Raw genomic sequence first — 25,826 nt, 5'->3', positions numbered from 1 at the left:
ATAATCCAGGAATAAATTATGAACGTCAGGAGCGTATCAGAAAATAATACATAAAATATTGTTAATACAGAAGAATGAATACAAACAGTAATAATCTCATTCAACTAAAACTATTTCAAACTGATATATCGGTAAGACATAAAATCAATGATCGTCTTAATCATTGTCTAAGTCCAATAACATAATAACCAGACTGAAATGTAGCTCCACTATCAAAATTGTATTGGCGAATTGGTACAGAATTATTATATTAGTCCACTATTAGAACCTACAAGCATTATCAACACTATATCATTCCATTATCTCATTTTCAAAATATAGCAGTTCAAAAGTACAACATTAGCAATGCTGCTCCAGCAGCAAATATATCATCCACAACAAATAAAGTTAACCAATCCAAATTGAGCCATCACAGACTCGAAAAAAACAGTTTCTACATCAAACCATCCAAAAAAACTATCCTCTATATGTAAACAGTCAAGTGATATCATAAAACGTCTCCAATTTTCAATCCGGGCCACAACGAGGAATGATAACTTTTTCTATCCATTCGTTCCTGCGTTCGTGACCCATCTTTATAAAATACCCTGCACTAACTAAATCAGACTGCAAGACCCTTACAGCACAGAGTTGGTCTTCATGGGAAGACCATCTACCTCTTTTAGGATATCGAGAAGCCGCTGAACGCGCGTCATGCTTTTTCCCTGACCTAATGTAATGATCAGGTTGTTAACGGCTTCTGCCACTTCTCCCATCTTGTCTGCGATATGTTCACTCAGCTTGCACTTCCTCCCACGGCTTATCTCACTCCCCTCTATGCGGCTATGATGAGAACCTGAAGTGACTTCTATTGGGCTTTTGTTAACGGCCTTTGCCCAATTTATGAAGGATCCAGCACCACCTCGAACTCGGGGAGGAGGCCTCCAATCATCCACGCTAGAGGATGAGAGATGTACTGTCTGGAAAGCCTCCTCATCTGAGTCATCATCAGAGTTCAACTCGTAATGGCCACGCCATTTCCCTGATATCGGAGAAGAAGCTGCTGTACTAGCAAATTCACCGTGGGCACAATCATTACCAAACATAAACGCGAGGTCGTCCCATCTTTCAATATGTTTGCCTCGCTCCCTTTCAGCGTAGGGGTGTGTCTGTACACACAAAGACAGAATATTTTCATCAATTTTATAAAATCAGATTGTACAAACTTGAAAAGCATTTATATGTGAAAGTCATACCGCGATGTATCCATCCTATACATCCTCTGTAGCAAGAACCATCTTATTTTGTTCGTCCCATCCAAAACTCGAGGCGTTGAGCATGTCCTTTATTGCCCAGTACATCCTCTTTAGGGTCCGCAAGCGATTAGAAATATGACGATTCTCTAATAAAATGTCATAAGTATCGTAGATTACTTTAATCGTGGCTTTGTACGCTTCGGGTTTAAACCCGACTTCACTTTTAAGTCTTAGGTTCACCTGTTCCACCAACCCATTAACCAATGCATTATCCATCTTGTCTGTCCATTGAACTCTACTAACTTTACGTGAACCGCCTAAACTACGCCTTGGCTAGGATACACATTTTGGGGATGGCCCTTTGCCGGAGGGCGTATGCTTTTTCTTAGGAGTTCCAATTAATTTAGTCGGTGAACGCAGGCACTGTTTTAAAGCAACAACCTATGACTCCACATCTTTCCTTCTTGGGTCCTTGACGGTGCTCCTTAGAAAATTTATAGAACCTACAAGCAGAAAATGTAAATAGAAATATAACAGCTACAACCAAGTGATATAGTATAGTAATGAGTCATAGGCAAACATAATGACATTCAACACGAATAATAAACACAGTATCCCAAACATGGTAAAAATATGTGAAAATATTCCCGCTTTCAACTAAGCGGATCATTACATAAACCAGGAAACCTAAATCCGCTATCTTGTGTGTAGAAGACTGTTATTTCATATTCTCTCAGTAATCTCATCTCTCTTCCTTGTCCACTCATCACGTGCGCGATCAGTCAACCGAGCTAATGCTTGTCCTTCATTTACTGTAGTTACATGTACAGGGGATGGCGAAATATTCTTTGTACTATCCTCACTATCCTCAATTACCTCAGCCAGTCCATCATCACCACTACCACGAATGAAATTATGAAGGATACAGCAAGCTATAACAATTTTCACTTGCGTTATAAACTTAAACTGAGGAGGAGTACGTAGAATAGGAAAACGGTTTTTTAAAAGGCTAAATGAATGCTTTATGACATTTCGCAATTGTACGTGGCGATAATTGAAAATTTTCTTTTTATTGGCAGACTTCCTTCCAATACGAAACTCGTTCAAGTGATATCGCACACTTCGATAGGGTGTCATAAATCTAGGCGAATGTACATATCCAGCATCAACAACATAATATTTTCATACACAATTGCAAGATATGTTTCAGATATCTATCACACATAAATACCTACAGTAAAAACAATCACCCTTTATACGCAATTACCATGTGGAATAAGAAAATAGTCGGGGCGATGGGTTAGTACATTTTGTAACACACAAGTATCGGATGCGGATCCATCCCAACCAGCAAGTACATATATGAATTTCATATCAAAAGTACATGCGGCCAAAACATTCTGTGATAGAAATCCTTTCCTATTTCTGAAACTTGAGCTTTTTTCTTTTGACAAATAAGCCGGGATATGGGTACCATCTAGGGCCCCGATGCAATCCTACAATCAGAAGGGTGGCATATGATCAGTTCATCCATTAACTATCAAGTTATAATTTAGGAATTGTTCCAACATTTCTTCAACTTTACTTGAAAGTATGAACTCCACAAAGGGTTGTCGGATATTTTCTTGGGTGTGTGTAATCCAGAAACCTCACGTACTCGAGATATAAACCGATTATAGCATCCAGCACTCTACTAAAGTGTCTGCTCACAGTCTTACCAGATTGTGTAAAACGATGACCAATCACACGATTATGTACATTATGTCTGACAGTATGAAGAAACATTACAACCTGCTCCTCTTGCTGCAGCTCCTACTATCAGAAAGTAGTTTCCGATCCCTCAACAGCAAACATAATTCAAAAAAATTGTCCCTGTCCATCCTCAGCTGTACAAGACATTCAGTATCATTCTTACGTATAATTCGGTTTATGAATCTATCCCTCTCAATGTGACTTTCATTAGGTATAGCCTTTATACAGTAACGACGATAATATTCAGCCGCTCCCATTACACTTACTAAAGCTGCAATGGCTGTTATTGCAGCGGCTATTTCACTCTTAATCCAATCACTGCTAGATGACCTATCTTCGGAACTTTCTGCACTTTCAGAAGCCATTGTAATTTAAAGGGAATTCAAAAAATGATCTAAATGACAATTAGAAGAAATTGTAAATTTTACTTGTATATAAACATGTAAAAATACTACAGCAAATAGTTACAATTAGAGATTGAAATCCTTTATGCCTTGGTGAATCAAGTAAAATGTTCAAGTTGCTGACAAAAATTTCGGAATTATACTCTACTGCTAACAAGCATTAACAGTCTGAAAACACTAGTTCCTTCAACATTGAAGATGTACAAAAAGTTAAAATGAATACATACAGGTATGATGTATGAACATCAGAATTAGAATATGTTGGGAAAGTTAAAAATAACTGATAAAACACTTGTTGATTGTAGCAATTTTTTTTAGATTAAATAATAATTGAAAAAACATGTTGGTTCTCACTAGGAAATATTGAAACCACAGTGAACAGATTGATACAATAAAACTGATAATAGCAGAATTAGAAGATGTACAGAAAGTTACAAATAACAAATAAAACTCTTGTTTCTTATATGAGTTATGTTATCCAAAGACAATTTTTTTACCTGCTGCTATAGAAATTGATACATCAAAACTGTTAACATCACATTAACAAGATGTACACAAAGTTACAAAGAATACATAAATCACTTGGTTCTTCAATCAGTTAATGAAGACATTAGAAGAGAATTTTTTAACATCAGATAACAACAAAATTATAAGATGTACAGTAGAATTAACAACAGAATATACAACAGAAATTTTTTATCGTTCAACCTCAGATTGATACGTGAAACATGTAAACAGCAGAAAAAACAGATGTATAGAGAGTTCATGATGACACCTAAACCACATGTTTCAGGCTTATCAGTTATTTTTTTTATCCTCTTTCAATTTTTTACTTGCTGCTGAATAGATTGATATATCAAAACTGTTAACATCACATTAACAAAATGTACACAAAGTTACAAAGAATACATAAATCACTTACTTCCTTAATCAGCTAATGAAGATTTTAATAGAGAATTTTTTTAAGTTCAGATAACAACAGGATTAGAAGATGTACAACAGATTCAACCGCAGAATTTTTCAATCCCTCAACCTCAGATTGATACGTCAAACATGTAAAGAGTAGAAACAGTAAATGTACAGGGAGTTACTAATAATACCTAAACCACTTATTTCTTCTATCAGTTATTTTGTTAATTTCATCAATTATTTACTTGCTGCTGAACAAATTGATACTTTATACCTGTTCACATGACATTAAAAACATGTATAGTATGTAAAAAAGAGTACATAATAAAACAGTTGGTACATGAATCAGTTGTTCAAGATTTGAAACATGAATTTTTTAATAACCGTGAAACATCAGAATTAGAAGATGTAACAACAGAATTCACAATAAAATTATGGGAAGAGATTTTTTAACCTTTAACCTTAGATTGATACATCAAACTTGTAAATAGCAGAATTTAAAAATGTATAAAGAGTTAAAAATAACAAAGAAAGTACTTGTTTCTTCAATCAGCTGCTTTTTGAGATCATTAATTTTTTACTTGCTGCTAAACAGTTTCATACATCATACCTGCTCACATGACATTAAGAATATTTTCAGAAAGTAAAAAAAAAAAAAAAAAAATAGTACATAAAAACACTTGGTTCCTCAATCAGGTATTCCAGATTTTAGGAGAGAATTTGTTAATAGAGTAATACCTCTATTTGAGATCAACCCAGACTGTGCGGTTCCTAACGAGATATGTAAACTTACCAAAAACAGAAAGGTTTGAAGACAACAAATGAAGGAATGGTTTTGAAAAATTAGAGAAGGGTTTTCTGTAATCCATTGCATTCCAACTATCGAAATCTTCGTCGGTATACACACCTTCTATACCTGGCATTCTAAAAATAGATAAGTATTATGCACCCATCCTTTCTAGTCTTCCACTGTTCAGCGATTTATTGTCAAATTCGATATTGGATTCGACAAGAGAAGATTGCCCTGTCATCGCCCGTATACGCATAAAGATGGGAAATAGGGTGTAGCCAGTCGGGGTGTATACGCCTGACCATATAAAGATAGAATCCGCTCATGGTTAAAGGTCGTTGGATATAGCCAAACCGATTTTCAAATGAGGGATGATCATACCTGAAGTAAGTGCTTTCCACAATAGGAATGAGAAGCATGGACACCCGGTTTGCAACGAGGAAGGTAGCAGGAAGGTACTCGAGCAACTGTATGTTGAAATCTGTCTAAGAAAGGGCCTCTTCTCAGTTCATCTCTGACATGCAAACTAAAGGAGATGATCTACGGAGAAGACGGTGTATAGAATCGCCCGTTCTCCCCACATCTATCTTCCATATGCTACGTTTTCAAAGTCTCTCCCACTTTAATACAATGCAGCGAAGAGACAGGACAGTACGCTGCGTAGCCGTCACCGAGTACTTTACAATCGAGTTTAAATTTTGGCCCAACGCAGTATTCGCGCGCGTGGAATGCGTCAATTGCCCACTCGAAGACAAATAAAGGACATGTCACATCAAGGTATGTAATACATTACTATACACCCGCAACCGCCAATCCAAACAGGCCCTAATTATAGTATCTACAACTTACGGTCTTTGATATGCCCTATTACATTGAAAAGCCATAATATTGTCTCAACCATGCACATAATATCTCATCCAATTCTTTTAGTGTCATGACCACCTACCATTATTCCAATTCTTATGCAAATAAAGCAGTGGACCCTAGATTCAATACATTAAAGTATCATTAAGTCCAATTAAAACCATTTAACAGTTAAAACAAAAATTTAATGATTGAAAACATTTGTAAAATCTTTTAAAACCTTTTTAGTACTCCACATAGCAAAAAAATTATTTGATGGAAGATTTCCTAGAGATATCAATCATAACATAGTCCTGACTATACTAGTAAATCCCTTAATGGTCCATGTGAGCCCTCAACCAGATCTTGATCGAAACGTTCAACTAAATGCACTTTTAATGGTCACATAGTGACTTTATAAAGCAAGTCAAAGCACATATAATCAAGACTTTGAACTCCTAATATATACTCAAGTCTAAATATGATCAAATCTACTATATCATCAAGCCAAACACAGTCCAGGTATGATGGGTCTCTTGGATTAGAGACTTGAATTGATCGCAAAGGCACTTACTCATCTTTGAGCCTAATGGTAGAGAACTTTTATCCTGATTTGTCATTAGTCTTCTAACACATGATGACTATATAATGACAATAATAGTAACCACAACTCTACCTCTTAATCTAGCTAGTGACCATTGATTCCAATCTCAAGTTTTCAATGATAATTGGAGGAATCTCTGTCCTTTTACCCATCTTCACATATGATTTAAAGGTATTCACTCATATTAACTATGACATTGCATCATAATCTATGGATAAGATCATCAATATCGCAAATAGTAAATAACCTCCATTGGTTTTCAAGGCACAACTTCAACAAAATTACAGTGAGACCCACACACACTCACGAGCTCACACCACAGTGGGATTTCACTGCAATGGGTAGTCGAACCCAGGAGCTCATGTTGAAACTCTTGTGAGTCTACCACCAAGGCATGAGTAAGGACCCTATGCAACTTAGTTGGACAAATAATATAGTGATTTCCATGTAATTTGACAATTGCATTAGTTATTCTTTAAACATGTAATTATTAAATTTGACCACCTGGTCTACAATACAATATGCAAGTTCTAATGAAAACTGCTTTGAAGTACCAACGAAATTAATGCCCTAAACTTAGCAATGGCTCTGCCAAGTGCATAATTTTTTTTTAAATTTTTTTAATTTTTTTTTAAACCACATACACAGTACCCTACACCCACTGCACACTCACGCGCCCAGGCCTAGTGGAATTTCACCACCTTTATGTTGAAACTCCTGGGAGACAAGGACCCAACACCGAATCATTCAAATTAGAAGAGAATGATCGTGGAATACTAAAGTGACTTTGTGAAAATATCTCTTCATGTGTATCTCATCTTCACAAAGTATACTGTAGAAGGTGACTCACCTCGTGTGTTATCTCACACATATTGAACACATGTTCGGTCGTTTAAATTGTTTCGACCGTATTAAGGGACCGGCGCAGATTGGTTACTTAGAGACAGATGTTCCTGTCAGGATGCAGATCGAAGGGCCCACCGTCATATATGTGTTTTATTCAAGCTGTCTGTCCAGCCATTTTAAAAGATCATTTAAAAGGATGCAGAACGAAGGCTCCAAGTGGATCACATCACAAGAAGAGGTGGTGAAAATGACCCACAACGTTGAAGCCTTCCTAGGGCCTATTGCCGTCCAACATGTTCATAAGGTCTCATAGACCTGTGGGGCCCACCGTGATGTTTAATGTTTATTGCCGTCCAACATGTTCGTAAGGTCTCATATACCTTGACGTACGTAGGGAAAACATAAATATCAGCTTCTGTAGCCCCATTGAGCATTCCAACGCTAAGCATTTGATCATCATTGTTTCCTGCGGTGTGATCCACTAGAGCCTTCAATCTGCCTCCTTTTTGGGCTCATGTTTTAAGCTGATCTTTCAAAATGGATGGAAAGGCTTGGATAAAACACACGTATCATGGTGGGGTTCCGTTCCATAGAGCCTCTCTCATAGGACCGCCCATTTCCTCCTAAAGCCTTTCACGTGAAGTTCCTGCAGCGGGAAGCTAGTGGGCCCAATCGCAATGTTTGTGAGAAATCCACTTCGTCCATCCATTTTGCAAGCTCATTTTAGGACATGCAACTAAAAAATGAGATGGATCGAAGACTCAAGTGGGGCCCATGCAAGGAAACAGTGGGGATTGAACAACCACCATTGAAACATTCACAATGGCCACAAAAAGTATTGTATCAGGCTTTTATTTTCTTTTATTTTTGCGTGTGTGTTTTCAGATCATCTCAGTGGGAATGACATTATAAACGGGTTGGATGGCATATGAACATTAAGGTGGAGCCCAAGAAGGTTTCAAGAATTTCATTCCCCAATTCTTAGTAAGGTGCCGCTCACGTTACTAACAATGCTTGACAAGACACCATGACTCAGTCCAACAAGACCGGGGAAGAATCTAAATAGGCCGTCCAAGTGTAACAGATACACTCTCCTGGATTAAACTTTTGTTGCAATCACTATAGCCAGCCCACTTGCCTTTCAAGTTTTAAAATGACCCACCACCGGATAGCTAGAGATTTCTGTTATAGTTCTTTTGGAATTGGCTATCAGATCATCACCATGGAAAAAGAGCTGAGTCCACCTCAACACCCTAAGACATGAGTCTTCTGTGCTCCGATCAGAACCATTCAAGATCCCATGCACTGGACGCTACTGAAATGAATTTACTAGTTTTTCTCGTCTTCTTCTTTTTACCACAGCTTCAACTCAACAATAGAGTCTGCATATACTAACATACATCCAATCCATATGATATATACATTTACAATCCACCAAAGTCTGGTACATAAAAGTTCTATGCAAACTCACGGTCACGCAAGATCAGAGGGGCAATGAGCGACCACACGTACAGCCCTGCAGTGATCCACTCCGTGCAGATCCGGACCCACACTGTAGTCCAACCAACGTCGATCAGCTCCGAGCTACCTGAATTCGAGCTGCACCATCCCGTGAGAAGCATGGCTGAGTACATGCTCGCAAGCGCGAATATCAGGTGGAAAAATGTGTACGAGTAACTAATGGGCTGTCCTTCGCTTTCTTTCTTATCTTCTTTTCCTCCCTCCAATTCGTCCGAATCAAGCAGAGGTTTCTTTCCACCTGCAAAACACAAGAGGGACTGACATGTAACACTAACATGGCAGGCTGCAGTACAGAGTATGGGAAACCAGGCTGCTTTGTAAATCAGCAGGCAAAGCTGTATCCAAGACATTGTTTTATATATATATATATATAGAGAGAGAGAGAGAGAGAGAGAGAGAGAGAGAGCAATAATAAAAGATTATTTGTAAAGGCATTATAAAGTTCTTTGCTGAATTAACCACCCATTAGGGCCAGCATCTTATACAGATGGGCCCACCTTTCAGTGATCCAGATTGCTCATCTGATGGGACTTAGATGGATGGGCAATGAACTGAAAGGCTATATATGAAGAGTCCCAACATTGATTCACAGATTTCTCCCATGCCAAAATTCAGCTACCCATTTGCATGCCAAAATTCAGATGGTTAGGATTGTACCATTGGGGAGTTTTTTCAGCACCTGGTGAACATTGGCTAGCAAATGAATGTCATGAATAAAATTATAGGTGGTCTTAATTCAACTAGTAAAGTAACTGTTACGACCATAGTGCCATTTCTCATTCTTGGCATATGAATTTCTCAGGAGATTTTCAGATTTTGATGCTTTTCCTGGCAACAACATCAGGAAAATCTCGCTGAAAATAAAATATTAAAAATATTTATTATAAATTAATACTTTAAAATTTTAAATTCAGGTAAAAATCAATTTATTTAAACTTTTAGATAATTATTTTGCAAATATCACAATAATTTCGCAATAAATCGTGATAACTGCCTATAATCACGATAATATTGTTTAATGGATTTTCCTTCAAAATATCACAAGATTTCAAACTCTAGGTGATATTTGTGACACTGATTACGACATCCGATCAGTGCTTTGGTCTATGCTCCATCTTTGATGGTCTCTATGACTTCAATGTATGTGAGGTATATGGTGTGCTCCAACTTAAAAAAGGTGGTGAACTATCATCCTCAGGTTCAAGCTTCAGGAATCATATTATACTCAAGTATAATTGATATTTCACTTACGCAAGTGGGGTCATGTTCAATGATCCATAGTGTTGGTCAGTTGGGACCCATTGTGGATGGACTGACCAGAATTTCTCCCAAAATTGTAAGATCATACCCACCAACCGTAGGCCTTTTCTCAGCTGAATGTGAGCTGTTGCTGCATTTGTCTTCTTAAAAATCTATTTGCAAAACGAAAATTGAAATGCTACTATTGTTCCATCGAGGAGAGTTTTTGGAAATGGTCCAATAATCCAAACAGTTGATGTTTTGGTCACAATGTGCATGCTCTATATCCCCCAAATATCCCCCATCCGAGAAAATCCCAACCCTTCAATTGGTTGCTAACAAATAAGCAGCTAAGAAAGAAAATAAAAGCATCGTACATTGAGCGGAGAAAGGCCAAAATTTTAATAGTTGTAACCTTCCAATACGGAAGTTTTTGGTGTACATGGACCTAAGCAGGGTTGGGGTTGACGGGAATTACTCAACCATGGGCGAGTGCAAACAAGGGCTGTCAATGGCTGCTAGTTGCATCCGAGCCGATTTTAACTGGCACAGGTCCAACTTCTTGGATTTGTTTAGAAATTGCGCCGGGTACCGTCATCCATTTTGGACCAGTTAGAAAACAGGTCTTGTAGGAATGGGGCAGGTCCAGCATCTCGGAGCCAGTTAAAATCAGATCGGGTAGGGTCTGGGTCGAGTCCAATTAATTCTAATAGTAACATTAACTATATTAAATATATATTAGTGATTCTAGCAACAGAATGAGGTTTGTTGCACGGATGTAAGAGAGCCTGTTTACACCGTGCATGTGTCAAAGTGGCACATGCATGTGTGATGTAAGCCATCCATTCAGGTGGCCGACCACATAAATGGCTTGTTTGACTCTAACTGAACTGGAGACCAAGATCCAATGACCAAATGAGTACCTGAACTTGATCAGATCTTTCCAGGTACTACAAAACGACACCCAGACCTGGACATGGCAAGACCTAAACTTGATCAGCCCCATGCCCAGAAGCTCTATGAGGCAACATGGCAGCCCTACTACAAACTGATACCAATCATACTGTATGAACTCTCAAAGCAACTCAAGCATAGCATACATACTCTCAAAATGACCATCACATGGTATCTCCTTATTACCTTGCATTTTATCCACATTTAGAAATACAAAGTTGGGTTTTAAATAGCCAATTATGTCAAATCTTGATCTTTGAATAGTCGTCCAAACAAATAATTGAAAAAGAGTTTAAGAAAATTGAACTTCGATTGAAACACCGAAATGGACCAAAACAAGACTTTTATGCCACCAAGATTATTCTATATAAGATTTTATTTTTATTTTTTTGAGAAGTCACTTGATATATATTAGAGATGAAAAGAGCGAAACAAAACAGAGAGCGAAGATTTTTAAGGAAACTGGAATTTTGTAGAGCTCCAGTTTTCAAAAATCTTGCATCCAAACTAGCTCTTATGTAGTTCAAAATACCTGACTTGGGTGAGGATGGGGGTGAGAGAAAGGTCGTTGATGATCCAGCGCGAATAGCAGAGTATAGGACCGAGAGAACTGTAGTGAGCATTCCGAGAATAAGGGTGCCTGTGGAGACTCCTTGAGCATGCTTATGGAGACCATTGCATGCATAATCTCTAGGTTCGCTGGAGAGTCCACTGTAGCAAAGGTACGCACAGTACACAGAAATCACAGAAGCAGGCAACAGGCTTCCGTTCACCTGTTCATGCCAATACCTTTTTGAGTTATTTTCTTCCAAGTTCTCTCATTGCAAGAAAGTGTATGTGGTGCTTGAACAATGAAGAAGCGTTCTAAACAGTAAAGCAGATATTTGAAAATTCATCTCTTTCTAAGGGTGAGTTTGGCTGCACTGAATATCATGAAATTTCATGACACCTCATGATTAATCAACACAATTTGGTGCAAGATATGATGAAATTTCATGATACTGGTGCAACAATACACACCCTGCACATGAGAAGTTATAGAAATGTTCCAAATTTCAAGAAATTCTTGGAAAAGGCCAATATCAACTACTTTAGGGCCTGTGTGGAAGTTCCCCAATTTGCAGCGAGCCTGATGCTCTCCATCCAAGTGCATGGCATATTAATAACAGGTGTGACTTCTTTTTGTCCCATTTATGATTTGGAGAGAAAAAGGTGAAGGAACGGGAAACTGCCTAATGGAATTCCCATTTCCCACTCGAACCCAAATGCAAAGAGGCCCTTAACAACAATAAACTTGTCAAAGGTGGATAGTCACAGCCCTTTACTCCTAAACTTTCAAGTTTCCGCTGAAATCAGCTTCTAATTATCTATCTCGAGAACTTCAATCTCACAAAACAGACTGAACTTAAAAAAAGACCTTCTCAAGTTTCAGAACTGATAAGAACATTCAGGTGGAGGCAAATTAAAGAGGGGATACACGGCAATTGTGCAAGATCCAGGCCAGTCATCTTGTAGGGCCCACCACAGACATGCCGTGGCCTAAGAATCAGGTTGGTCCCCTAATCAGGTTGGCCAAATGCTTACAATGAATATTGACGGTCATTTTTTTTCCAACTGCCCATTTTTTTCATAGGCATTCACCATCTGATAAGTGGACTGGCCTGATTTTAATATCCAGAGCATGTTCACATTAGCCCAGCAGCCCCAACCTGATGCATGGCCTGTATCTCGCACAAGTGTGCCTTGAATTTCATCACAAGAATATCCTTACAAGATTTCTCCAGTTTTAGTTCCCAATCACCATGACATTAATATTTTCTTGATTTCTGATTGAATTGGCTTTCTCAATCTACAAACCTAAGTCAATGAGTTGAGCAAAAGGTTTATTACTCTACCCTTTTTAAAAACCGTCTCATGATACTATGATTTTTTTAAATCAGTCCAATGTTTTCCTTACCTGTGGATGCAATGCAATAATTGCCAATGCAAATGCAAGAACCATGGTCATGACGATGAAGAAGACATTGAGGCTGCAGTCATGGCCTGAAGGATTGAACCAGATGAAGAGCACTGCCGAGATAGCGTAAGTTGCAATATAGCACGCCACTGATACTGAAAGTAAAGCAATATACCTGCAATACAGAGTAAGAATCCCAGGTACTAAAAAACAGAGACCATAGTCATGCTCAGACAAACAAAAAAGCAACCAATGGACCAGCCACATAACAAGCTTGTCCATACCATTTCCGCTCGTCTTTCTCAACCCATGCGTCATTCCAAGAATGCGTGAAGTCTAGTAGTATGATCACTTGGACCAGTAAAAATAATCCAGACCCGAATTTCGACATCGTTTCTGCAAGGATAAATTGTAAAGACCAGGCTATCACAGTCAGCAATCCCAAGTTTTTGGTGAGATTCTAATGCTCTAAAACTCCGTGCCAGTTAGGATCTGAGTAATGCTACGGAAATTCGCTATGGGGCAGTTTGCTGTACTATACAGACATGCGTCCTCTGCTCCTGCATTTAATTGCAAGGAGGCAGCGGGTGGAACCTAAATCTCTACAGGCCCACTGTGACGTGTCTAAAATCCAATCTGTTCATCATTTTTGAAAGATCACATAATGGCTTTATACTAAAAAATCAGGCATATAAAAAACTCATGTGGGCCACAACATAGAGAACAGTTTTCTAGGATGCACACACCATTGAAACCTTCCTGGGACCCATCAAAGTTTTGGATGGGGCAGATATTTAGTTTGTCCCTTCATCCTAGTGTAATCAACTTATGAATGGGTAGGATGCCATATGAACATCACAGTGAGCAGCAGGAATGTCTCTACGGTGGACGTCTCCATTCCCGCTTTTTCCTATGGTGTAACTCACTTGAGTTTTGGATCGCTATGACTTTTGGGCACCTCATAAAATTAGCTGGCTCAAGTGATTTACAGATTGGATGTCATACAAAAATCATAGTGAGCCCCAAAGAGTTTTTATGTTGCGCACGCTACAAAGAGGGGAAACATGACAGAATAAAAGCCCTTTGCTCCCTGCCTAAACCAAAAGAATTAAATAAAAAATAAAAAAAGGATGTGAATAGTTGTTGAGCTTAGAGTCATCCTAGCACTCTATGGTCCTTTTAGTAAAGGGCAGTCTCCTGAGGAATCATGTCTCTGGAATTTGTGGAGATAATTTTTTTATTTGTGTGTGTGTGTGTGTGTGGTGTTGGGAAGGCATTCCCGTGGCCCTGTTCTCCAAAAGAATAAAACGCTTGGGGGAGCTGGTTATTTATCGCCTCCCACTCATGTTCAGATGTGTGACATCCAAACCTTTCCCAAGATGCACCATCACAAGAAATCGCCTCCTAACAAATCAGGCCTGTTGGAGAAACAGGTGGATCACGGTCCTGGACACAATCTTATATGTTGCTGTATGTTCCAACAAGCATTGACACCACCTGTTGTGCGTGGCATGGAAAAAATGATTTACCCATTTTTAGGTGGCATCCAAAGCCTACAAATCTTTGAAAGAATCCAGGAAGACTTTCTTTTACTAATGCCACCCTCAATTATACTAAATTCTAAATGAACCTGCAATGTCATTGGTATCATTCAGTAACAAAGGGTATTTGGAATGATTCAGTGATCCACACCTTTCTCCTGTTCTATTAAAATAAAAGGTTCACTACGGAACCCCTTTTGAAGTAGCTAATAGGGTTGGCAATAGGCTGGATGGTGTGGCCCTGCCCAGGTGGTGTAGCCTCGTAGGGCCAGGGCTTCGGCCCCTAAAGTTGGCCTAAGGGCCGGGCTCATGCTCAAAATCTAGGCATATTGTCAGGGCCAGGCCTCAGGAACCTGTAGAAGCATGAAGAGGTTCATGTGGGCATAGCAAGTCTTTTCTTTATTTTTGTTTTGCAAGTGGACTTCGCAAACTCTTGTGACTGATAATCATGAACGATGGTGAGGATATTAAAAGGATGACAGACATAAGATAGAGAAATGGTCCAAAATGATTTGAGAAACCCATAAAATGAAAACAATCAAATTAAATATCTTTCTGAATATTTTTTTTATTGTTCTTTTAAAATCTCTTAACCAATTTCCTTAGATGAAGCTTACCATAGATAGTGACGACCACATTTGGAAGGAAAAACATGAGAATGATGAGCAACGCCCACACAGCAATTTTTGCAATCCATCCTCCGTGATGCCAAGAATCACGTTTGTCATTCTGATCCTTGATGCCAATCATCATGAGGGCAAATATTGTGAAAAATAAGAAATTTCCTAAACTCACACGAAGAACAGCATCAGTCTGAAACCATTCTTTTGGGGGGGTATGAGAGAAATTATTTATCCCTGTAAACACAAAAGACCAGGTTCAAGTCACTTCCTGGCAGAACTTGCTGAGAGATCTTCCAGAGGAACTAGACTATATCATGCAAGATACGTTGGGAGAGATTTGATTAAACAAGGGTAGCCTTCTGAGTTCCTCCAACATTGTAGGTATTTTGTTGAGAAATTCTTTCATAAAGACTAAAACAATGCTTTAACATATTAATTTTTCATTACATAGTCACAAGATAATAGATATAACACAAATGGATATTACAACGCATATCAACTCTTAAGGTACAAATGTACAATAAGAGGTTCTTGCCTTCAACTACCCAGCTCAACCGCTGATGCCAGATCCCAATACAATCATCATCATTTAAGCCTTATAACAAATAATTGGGGCAGATTCCAATACGATCTTCAATATTTTCTAGCTGCTTTGGGAAGGATTTTGGGTCTCAACTGAATTCAATTGCAATAACCCAATCCAATGATGAGGAAATGACCAAAGTGGGGATAAAGCCATTAAATTCATCTTGATGCCAGACCCATAATTGCAATTCCATGCATTTTAAGCTGCACCTGAAATGATTGTATTGTTCATTTGGTACTTGTCCCTCATTGTGAATGGTGTGAGGCTAGCCCCACATTGGTGAACTCTTCATTATTGAATTGAGTTATTGCAATTCATTCCAATTGAGCACCCGAATAAACCCTTAAAAAAATAATTTTCCAGTCAAAGGTGTTCCTCAATTCATGCCCACAAATGTGCCATTTGGCATTAACATCTATTATGCCAATAATCCTGTTTTCTTCAAAAATCTTAGCGCTATGTCAGTGACACCATAGGGATACAAAAATGAATGGAATTGGGATGTGCATGATATGTAATGAAATGAGACATGGAACAGAACCACTATGAAGAAGTCATGGTGTTAAGGAGGAAACAAGGCTTTTGAATATTTAAGTTGTTAATGATGTTGTTTATCAAACAGATCATTGTCTTTCAGAAAGATCCTGGAAATGGGAAAGCAGTGTCAAACAGACGCCATTTGATCTAAAAGCTGAGGGAAAACCACATGCTCTGAAAAGTCACGATCATCGGAAGTGTTATCCCTTTGCCCACTCCGAACTCAATTGTCTATTGCCTTCATTCTTCAATTTCATGGCCACAACTTTATGTGATTGACCTTCTATTTTTGGTTGAGACTGGACATTTCCATGCACACATGTGCGCAGAGAGAGAGAGAGAGAGAGAGAGAGAGATGCTTACACAATAAGTGGTATGTCCAACTAGTTCTCTAATATAAGGATTAATTAATGCTAATAAATTCTTTGAGAGGAGTAATTTAATGTCACTTTGGAAAAGGGGTGGTGGGTCAGTGGCCCCCACTGTGCCGTTAATGTTAAATCCGCCCTGACCATCAGGTGTGTCACCCCATGTTAGACGTAGGGCCCTAAAATCAGCCGCATCCGTGATTCAGGCAAACCACACGATTTGAAATAGTGTACAGGGAACAGCCCACCCTCCAAACTGTTTCCCTTAGTGTGTTCCACTTGAATCGCGTATGGGCCTGCTGTTTGGGCCCCAAGCCTAGCTTTTGGTGCGGCATCTAATGGATGGAGTGGATTTCATATAATCTCACGGCAGACCCTATAAGAATTAAGGGTGTACATCTCCCTTCCAATTGTTTCCCTATGTGTGGCCCACTTGAATCATAAGTCAACTTAATTTTTTTGGCTTTGGGCCCAACATGAAATTACACATCTAATGGTTGGAGTGGTTCTCACATACACATCACTGTGGGCCCCTAAAAAATCAAGGGCAGCCGTGCTATAAAATTTTCTTTTAGTGAGGACTCAAGTACAACAGGCTGGACTATGGGTTAAGGTCATGGGGACATCATGCGCACGCCTCCCACCCTACGCACATATTCAAGGAGGAGGCAGGCCCTACTTTTGATCTAGATCGACGACATCTTTGGAGGGCATCACGGTTAGGGGCTGCATTATGGGGCTTTGGAGTGGACCCGATCATCACATAAATTCTACCATCGGATCTCATGATCGTGGCCCACTACTTTAGATGATCTAGAATTTTTAGTTTTGATTACTTTTGTTATTAAAACTTCATGAACGGTTTTGATTGCTTAGTATTTATTTGCTTTAAGTTTTGGTATTAATGTGCGCACATGGCGTAATGGTAAAATTGTCTTTTGGGGTTTAGGGTTTTCTTATAAATAAAGGAGACATATGTAGGTATTGGTATGAAGTTTATGAATAAAATTCCTGCGTTTTCTTCCTCTCTTTCTCTTTGGGTTGAAGAATCCAATGGGGTGCGAAACCCTCCCTTCCTCGAAGAGCTAACTACCGTGGTGTGAAGCCACACCCGTTCCAAATCACCCCACCTCGTTACACCCCACATCTATCATCCTCTACATCCTTTCCATCTTCAGATTCACCCTCTCTCGCACCCAAGTTCTCTTCTACAGCAGGGCACAAACGGATTTCAAATTTTGGCCCATCTGAGTGGCTGAAACTTCGGCGGAGTACTATGCACAAACCGTACATTGGATCGACACGAAATTTGGCATGGAGGCAATCCTACCCTGGCCAATCCTAGCCTAGAAGTCAGTTTCTGACTTTGTGGGCCCCACACACGTGCGGATGGTTGGACACACACGTGCACCCAGGGCCATCTGCTATCCAGCACATGTGATTCATCTTAGGTTCTATTTTCCTCTATTTTCCTTCTCTTTAGACTTAAATTAAACCCTTTAATCTAAATCCCTAACCCGAAGAGTCCCAAATTCTAATTATTCTCAATTTTCAAACCCTAGATTTTTCCCGAAATTGAAACTTGGTGAATCTCTTGAATTGGGGAACAATCCTTCGTAAAAATGGATGACTCTAACAATCCTTTGGGTTTGTTTGGTTTATAATTTTAATTTGATCCAGCCCTAAAATTGTGTAGGCTTGGACCCCCATAGATTCCCCTTTTTGAATATTTGATCATGTGCAGGATGTGGAATTTTGTGATTGTTTAAAATTGGTATAATCTAAAGCTTGAGCTCTTGCATATTATATTTAATTTCATGTCCTGCATCAGGTTAAGGTCCAACTAACCGATAACTTCCAGCCTTTCACGTGTATATGATATTTAACCCGTCTAATAGGTTGGCACGAGCATCACCTTTTGGAGAACTCCACGACAGCCACATGTTTTAAAGGTGGAAAACCTAGACATTGTGCTAATCAGTGTAAACAAAAGATAAAAATATCAAACACTTTGTCTTTAGATTTAAAGTACCATCCTCAGATTCTGAGATTAATGTCTTAACTGCTGAACAACAACAATCCTTCATCCAACCGACAAAATTGACAATTCAAATATTAAAAGAAAATATGCAACTATCCACTTCTAAAATGTTTCCAGAAAACATAAATATGAGACTAAAGCAGATGAATTAAAATATTCTACCTACTGCACATTTGATGAACTTCTTCCTAGAACTTCAACTCACTCCTCCAAAGAAAAGGAGAAATTAATGATACAAAACTTGAAAATGAATATGTTCAAACCTTCGCACAACTTTCTAGCACCAATGAAAGCATATGATTGAATTACTATATGTAGAAGGGATTGATGAAAGTAAAATCCACATAAAAGCATGACCAGTCCAAAAGAACAACTGAATCCTTGAAATGGGCAGAAACGATATTATGATCTGCTTAAAAGTTCAAAAAAGTAATTCACCTTGGTCATGTTTAGCATTTCATGTTGAAAATGTTGGATAATTGGAAAGAGGTGTTCCTCGATTGGTTATTAACTATAAACCTCTATAGTTCTTAAGATATCCAATTCCTAATAAGCATGATTTATTAAATCGGATGTATAATGCAAAAACATTTTCCAAATTTGATATGAAATCTAGAGTCTGGCAGTTTTGAAGTGCTGATAAAGGTCGATATAAAACAGGTTTTACTGTGTCTTTTGGCCATTACGAATGGAATGCTAAGCCATTTAGCCTTAAAAATGCATTGTTTGAATTCCAGAAGATTATTGACGAAAATACACAATGGTCTATGGTATACATAGATGATGTGTTAGTATTATTCTCTAAGACAATTGAACAACACTGGAAACATCTTTATACCTTCTTTAATATCATAAGAAGAAATGGTATATATAGATGATGTGTTAGTATTATTCTCTAAGACAATTGAACAACACTGGAAACATCTTTATACCTTCTTTAATATCATAAGAAGAAATGGTGGTTTAGTCATATCTAAGAAAAAGATCAAACTCTTTCAAACCAATATTTGATTCTTAGGACATCACATTAATCAAGGAATGGAAAAACCAATTGAAGTTCTATAATTTGCGAATAGATTTCTAGACAAAATCATTGAGGAAAAAAGAAAAAGAAAAAGAAAAAAAAAAAACATCTTCAAAGATTTCTAGGATGCCTAAATTATGTATCGGAATTTTATAAAGACTGTAATAAAGAGAAGTATATTCTAACAAGAAGGCTACAAAAGAATACTCCTAAATTGACTGAAGCAATCCAATGAATTAAAACGAGTAAAGAATCTTCCTTGTCTGAGTATCTCCCAGCCTCAAGCTTTTAAAATAATTGAAAAGGACACTTCAAATGAAAAATATAGGGGTAACCTAACAAAAAAAATCACACTTAAAAAAAAATAAAATAATAATAATAATAAAGAACTATTAATAAATTTTACCTTTGGAGTTTGGAATAAAACACAAGCAAATTATTCTACAATTAACGTTAAATACATAGAGCTTAGAATAACTGTACTGCCAGGCCTGATTAGGATCTCTAAAATTGTGTTGGATTAAGGCACTCTGAGCGTCTTCAAGAATTTTCTTACAAAATTCAAGAGATTTACCTCTAGTAATAAGAGGAACGTGCTAGTTATTACCAAAAAAAAAAAAAAAAAATTTAAGACTTGGAAGGCTGTATAAGATATATCAGAATCTTCTAAAGGGAAGGGAAAAGAGGAATGAAAAATTTCACAAGATGTTGACTTTTTTCGCCTGAATATCAGGCTTTTCACCTCGTTTATCAACCTTGGGAATTTTCTCTTTTGAGTTAATTACCATTTTATTCTTTTGATGATGATGGCATTTCTTTAGAGGAATTTTAAGAGATTGAACTTACAATTTGCTTATTTTTCTGGCTCTGAGTTCTAGTCATCATTCTAAGAACTATGCAAATATTCACAATTTAGAAAGTCAACAAGGGAATTGCTAGTTCCTTTAATAAACTCTATTTGAAAAGCAAATATAGCTAGTTCAGCTTATCAATGAACAAGCATTTGTTTAAATGCTAAAATTTTAACAACTTTCTCAAGGACTTCTTTGGGAGACATCCAATCAATTCTTAAAAGAAATTTTTTATTTATAATATAATATTAGAATTTATAAATAATTTAATTATGGAGAAGATTTCCTGTTTAATCATATAATAATTTACTTGAGTTTACTACTAATTTTTTTTAGGATACCCCCATATCCCTTGTTTGACGCATCCGTTTCAATTATTTTAAAAGATTGAGGCTGGAAAATACTCAGATAAGGAAAGTCTTTATTTGATGTTTAATTCTTTTGACTACTTCAATCATTTTTGTTAATTTTCTTCATTCCATACAAGAGTATTCTTTCATAGCCTCTTTGTGAGGACATGCTTATCTTTAGCAGTCCTTATAAAAGTCTGATATATAATTTACGCATGCTAGAAATCTTTGAAGTTGTTTTTTTTCTTAATGATTTTATCTACAAATTTATTATCAAATTCTAGAATTCTTTTCAATTAGTTTCATCATTTCTTGATTAATGCGATGTCCTAAGAATCAAATATTGGCTTGAATGAGTTTAATCATTTTCTTAGACATAACTAAATCATTCTTCTTATGATATTAAAAAAGGTATAAAGATGTTGATCGTGCATGTATGGCTCATTGTACAAGTGTGTGTGTGTGTGTGTTCTCAAGTCCAATTGGTTGGAAATTAACAATTGTTTGGACCGATAAAATTGACAATCAAAATCTAAAGGAAGGTGAATTTGTTGGGAGATCTTCCATCTATTGTCAGAGCCTGTCAAAGTAATGCAATGGATGGCTTATCTTTAGCAGTCCTTATAAAAGTCTGATATATAATTTACGCATGCTAGAAATCTTTGAAGTTGTTTTTTTTCTTAATGATTTTATCTACAAATTTATTATCAAATTCTAGAATTCTTTTCAATTAGTTTCATCATTTCTTGATTAATGCGATGTCCTAAGAATCAAATATTGGCTTGAATGAGTTTAATCATTTTCTTAGACATAACTAAATCATTCTTCTTATGATATTAAAAAAGGTATAAAGATGTTGATCGTGCATGTATGGCTCATTGTACAAGTGTGTGTGTGTGTGTGTTCTCAAGTCCAATTGGTTGGAAATTAACAATTGTTTGGACCGATAAAATTGACAATCAAAATCTAAAGGAAGGTGAATTTGTTGGGAGATCTTCCATCTATTGTCAGAGCCTGTCAAAGTAATGCAATGGATGGCTTATCTTTAGCAGTCCTTATAAAAGTCTGATATATAATTTACGCATGCTAGAAATCTTTGAAGTTGTTTTTTTTCTTAATGATTTTATCTACAAATTTATTATCAAATTCTAGAATTCTTTTCAATTAGTTTCATCATTTCTTGATTAATGCGATGTCCTAAGAATCAAATATTGGCTTGAATGAGTTTAATCATTTTCTTAGACATAACTAAATCATTCTTCTTATGATATTAAAAAAGGTATAAAGATGTTGATCGTGCATGTATGGCTCATTGTACAAGTGTGTGTGTGTGTGTGTTCTCAAGTCCAATTGGTTGGAAATTAACAATTGTTTGGACCGATAAAATTGACAATCAAAATCTAAAGGAAGGTGAATTTGTTGGGAGATCTTCCATCTATTGTCAGAGCCTGTCAAAGTAATGCAATGGATGGCTCAAAATTGGGTGGAAAATTGGATTTTTCATCCAACCATTATTTAGACCAATGAAATTAATGGTGCGGATCTTAAATTGGGCATCATCCATCCATTTGTTTGGATCAATTGTTTGAGCACATGATTTAGGGATCCAGGCCATCGTGCACTTATATCCCACTGCACATGCAATGCCCACTGTCCACTGTGCAAGTGGGGTGATCTTGCATGTATGACCCGCTGTACATGTGGCCAGAACATGCGGGCCCCACCGTACACATCCTCTATAACCCTCTCTTTGTGCCACATCCATTTATGGTCAGAGAATTAACGGTCCTGATCTGGTCAACTGTACACACAGGTTGATCATGCATGTATGGCCCACTCTACATGTGGGGCACACTACAAGGGGCCCACTATACATGAGACAAGGAAGATGAGATGAGATAGCATTGGTTAAATATTTAAAATAGATGCAACATGCAATATGGTATTTCGAAGTCTCATGAAATAACTCCTTCCCCATATTTATTACCATTAATTAATTAACAATATGTTTAAGGAAGGGAAGAGCTATTTCACATGACTTGGAAAATACCATATTACATGTTGCATTTATTTAATTATTTAACCTCTATGTGTGTGTGTGTGGTGTGTGTGTGTAGCTAACGAATGAGAATTGCCAACCACACGAAGTTGTATCAAACCCTACGATCAAATCATGCCTAAACACACCCAATCCAAGATAATCGAAGCTCTCACCAATTCTGATGGCCTAGATCATACACTCCACGTGTGCAAACATGCAATTACACAAACCCTAGCCCAAGGCTTGTAGAAAAGATAAGAAAATGTCCCAAAAGTTGTTGGACTTTTCTGATATTGAGTTTACATATAAAAAGAAACAAAAGAAAAGCCCTAGAACTAATTTGGGCCTCTCATCAAGCATAAACTATGGGTTGTTACAATCTCAACCCTACAATCTTTATTCAAAGAAAAATGACTAAAAATACCCTTATCTACTTAAGTGAGACATAAGCAAAGTAAAAATAAACTAAAATTCGTCCGAAAAAAAACAAAAATTTGTAACTTAAGGAAAATGCCACCAAAAGACATTTTTGTTGACCCAAAAGTGTACCACGGGTGCCATAATGTGTGATCCATTGATGGTTCTACAAGTTTGGCCAATTATGGAAGGTATTTGGGCCATTTTCCGTGCTCTAGTCCATGCCAAAACTCATTGGCAAGTAAATCAGCCCGATCCAATAATATTAGGTTGCTCGTGTCCTCGTCATCCTCCTTGGGTTGGAAAGGACTCAACCTCGAGTCTGATCCGCTATCCATTGCCTTATATGGTGTAAGGTCAACAAAATTGAACACATTAGAAGTGTTCACTTTAGGTGGTAACTCAATGTGATAGGCATTGTTGCTAATCCACTTCAAGATCTTGCACGTGCCTTTTTTTTTCTTCTACTTGTTATAAGTGCCTGCCGTGAACCTTTCTTTCCACATGTGGACCCACATTAGATCTCCTTGTTCAAAAATCACCTTTTGATGTCGTCTATCTACCACAAACCTTGCATGGGACAGAAGGCTGACATCCCCCATGGTCAGGTTTCACTTGGACCTCTCTCATGGGTTTCAATACTATTTTCTGATTATCTTTAATGAAGGTGTATGTATTTTTCCAAACATTACGAATGGTCCACCGATCATACTGCCACGGTCGACCCAATACTGTAGCATACATCCATCGCTTGGACTATGTCACACCATACATTATCATTATAGGTTTTACCAATCGTGAAAGAAACTAAACAACAACGAGAAACCTTTAGCTTGCTACTTTGCTTAAACCAAGCAAGTTTATATGGAATCGGATGCCTCTCAGTCCTTAACTAGAGCTTTTCTACTACCTCTTCAGAGATGGCATTTTCACAACTGCCACCATCGACAATCACCCCACAAACTTTCCCATTCACTGTGCAGCTCGTGTAGAAGATATTAGTTTGCAACCGATCATCTTCCTTAGGCAACTTTGTTGTGAGAAGAGCCCTTTTGGATCACCAACGTTTCTGGACCATCACCATATATTCCCTCGTCTCCACTTAAATATCATAATCCGCACTATACATTTCCTCTATGTTCTCGCCTTCATCGTCAACTGATTGTTCTTCCACAACTACTTTGGAGCTACTAGCCAAATTGACATGTCGTTGCCAACATTCAAAGGAAATATGCCTAATTCTATTGCACTTATAGCACCAGATATTTTTCTGACTTGTTTGTAATGTTGTCTCGTCGTTTAAAACTTGTAAACCAGACACTGGAGTGATATTCTTGGCTCGACTCGAATACCTTGCAGGCTTACTACTACTACCTAAAACACTAGTGGATCGAATAGAAACTTTTGTGTGACCATACTTGCCTTTACTCCTCTTTTCAACTAAAGTGGCTTGCTTGCATGCTTCTGCAATAGTAAACACTTGCTAAATCCCCAACTAATCTGCAATAGTGGTTGCAATGCAGCTATGAAATGAGTAACCGTCTGCTCTCCAGTCTTGGATAAATTGTTTCGGGCCACCATATTATGGAACTCTTCCATGTACTCCTCTACAAGCTCATCCCCTTGTTGGATATGTTGTAATCGCTGGAAAAGAGATTGACCGTAGTTGATAAGTAGAAAAGCCTCCTTAATGAGAGACTTCATCTTCTCCCATACTTTCACATTGGACTTTCCACACCTTTCTTGGGTGGGTTTAACTTGTTCCCACCACACTGAAGCTCTACCTTTCAACTTCGTGACAATTATTTTCACATTTTTTGCTTCGTCCACATCTTTGTAATCAAAGATCCTCTTCATAGCATCAATCCAACTAGAAAATCGTCCCCACGCATGCTACCATGATATTTAGGGACTTCTACCCTCACTTCCAACTCCCTATTTCGATGATAATAATCACTCATTCCCACTCATCGCGGCTCAACCAACGAAGCTTCACAATGGAACGGGTTAATGTCACTCCCACTCAACTCACTATCATCATTTTCTTGAGTCAATAGTTCATTTCTCGCTAATAGCGTAGTCGGTTGTTGGAAGATGGTTTGCATTTACCTCTCTAACATGGTGATGCAGGACAGGATTATCTAACCTAACATGATGCCATGAAATTAAAAGACATTAACTAAAGCAATGGAATGACAAAATAAAGCTAATTTACCATAAATTCAGAAATTTCATATTCATAACATGTCCAAATTGAAGCCTATGATAGTCCCATAATGCGAATCTCATAAATTACTAATTAACCAGAACCGATGAGAGATAGAACCCCATCCTAAAATAGTGTTAAATCTAAATTCAATGGAAATCATGTGTCTTGTACGAGTTTTGACATG

General features: G+C 37.7%; 1 protein-coding gene across 2 annotated transcripts in view; it reads right to left on the bottom strand.

Annotated features, from left to right (window-relative positions):
• Positions 1 to 8,724: 8,724 nt before the first annotated feature.
• Positions 8,725 to 25,826, bottom strand: part of LOC131230274 (uncharacterized) — a 33,300-nt gene continuing 16,198 nt past the window's right edge. For both annotated transcript variants that reach the window (XM_058226111.1, XM_058226112.1), the window contains exons 2-6: positions 15,213 to 15,452; positions 13,339 to 13,450; positions 13,055 to 13,229; positions 11,630 to 11,870; positions 8,725 to 9,142 (exon numbers count right to left, since the gene is read on the bottom strand). In XM_058226111.1, the coding sequence (XP_058082094.1) occupies positions 8,841 to 9,142; positions 11,630 to 11,870; positions 13,055 to 13,229; positions 13,339 to 13,450; positions 15,213 to 15,452 (1,070 nt within the window). In that variant the 3' untranslated portion in view covers positions 8,725 to 8,840. The remainder of the gene's footprint in view (positions 9,143 to 11,629; positions 11,871 to 13,054; positions 13,230 to 13,338; positions 13,451 to 15,212; positions 15,453 to 25,826) is intronic.

The sequence above is a fragment of the Magnolia sinica genome, chromosome 17 (assembly GCF_029962835.1).
Source record: "Magnolia sinica isolate HGM2019 chromosome 17, MsV1, whole genome shotgun sequence".
Classification (NCBI taxonomy): Eukaryota; Viridiplantae; Streptophyta; class Magnoliopsida; order Magnoliales; family Magnoliaceae; genus Magnolia; species Magnolia sinica.
The sequence above is the reverse complement of the archived record's forward strand: the minus strand, read 5'-3'. Positions and strand labels throughout refer to the sequence as shown.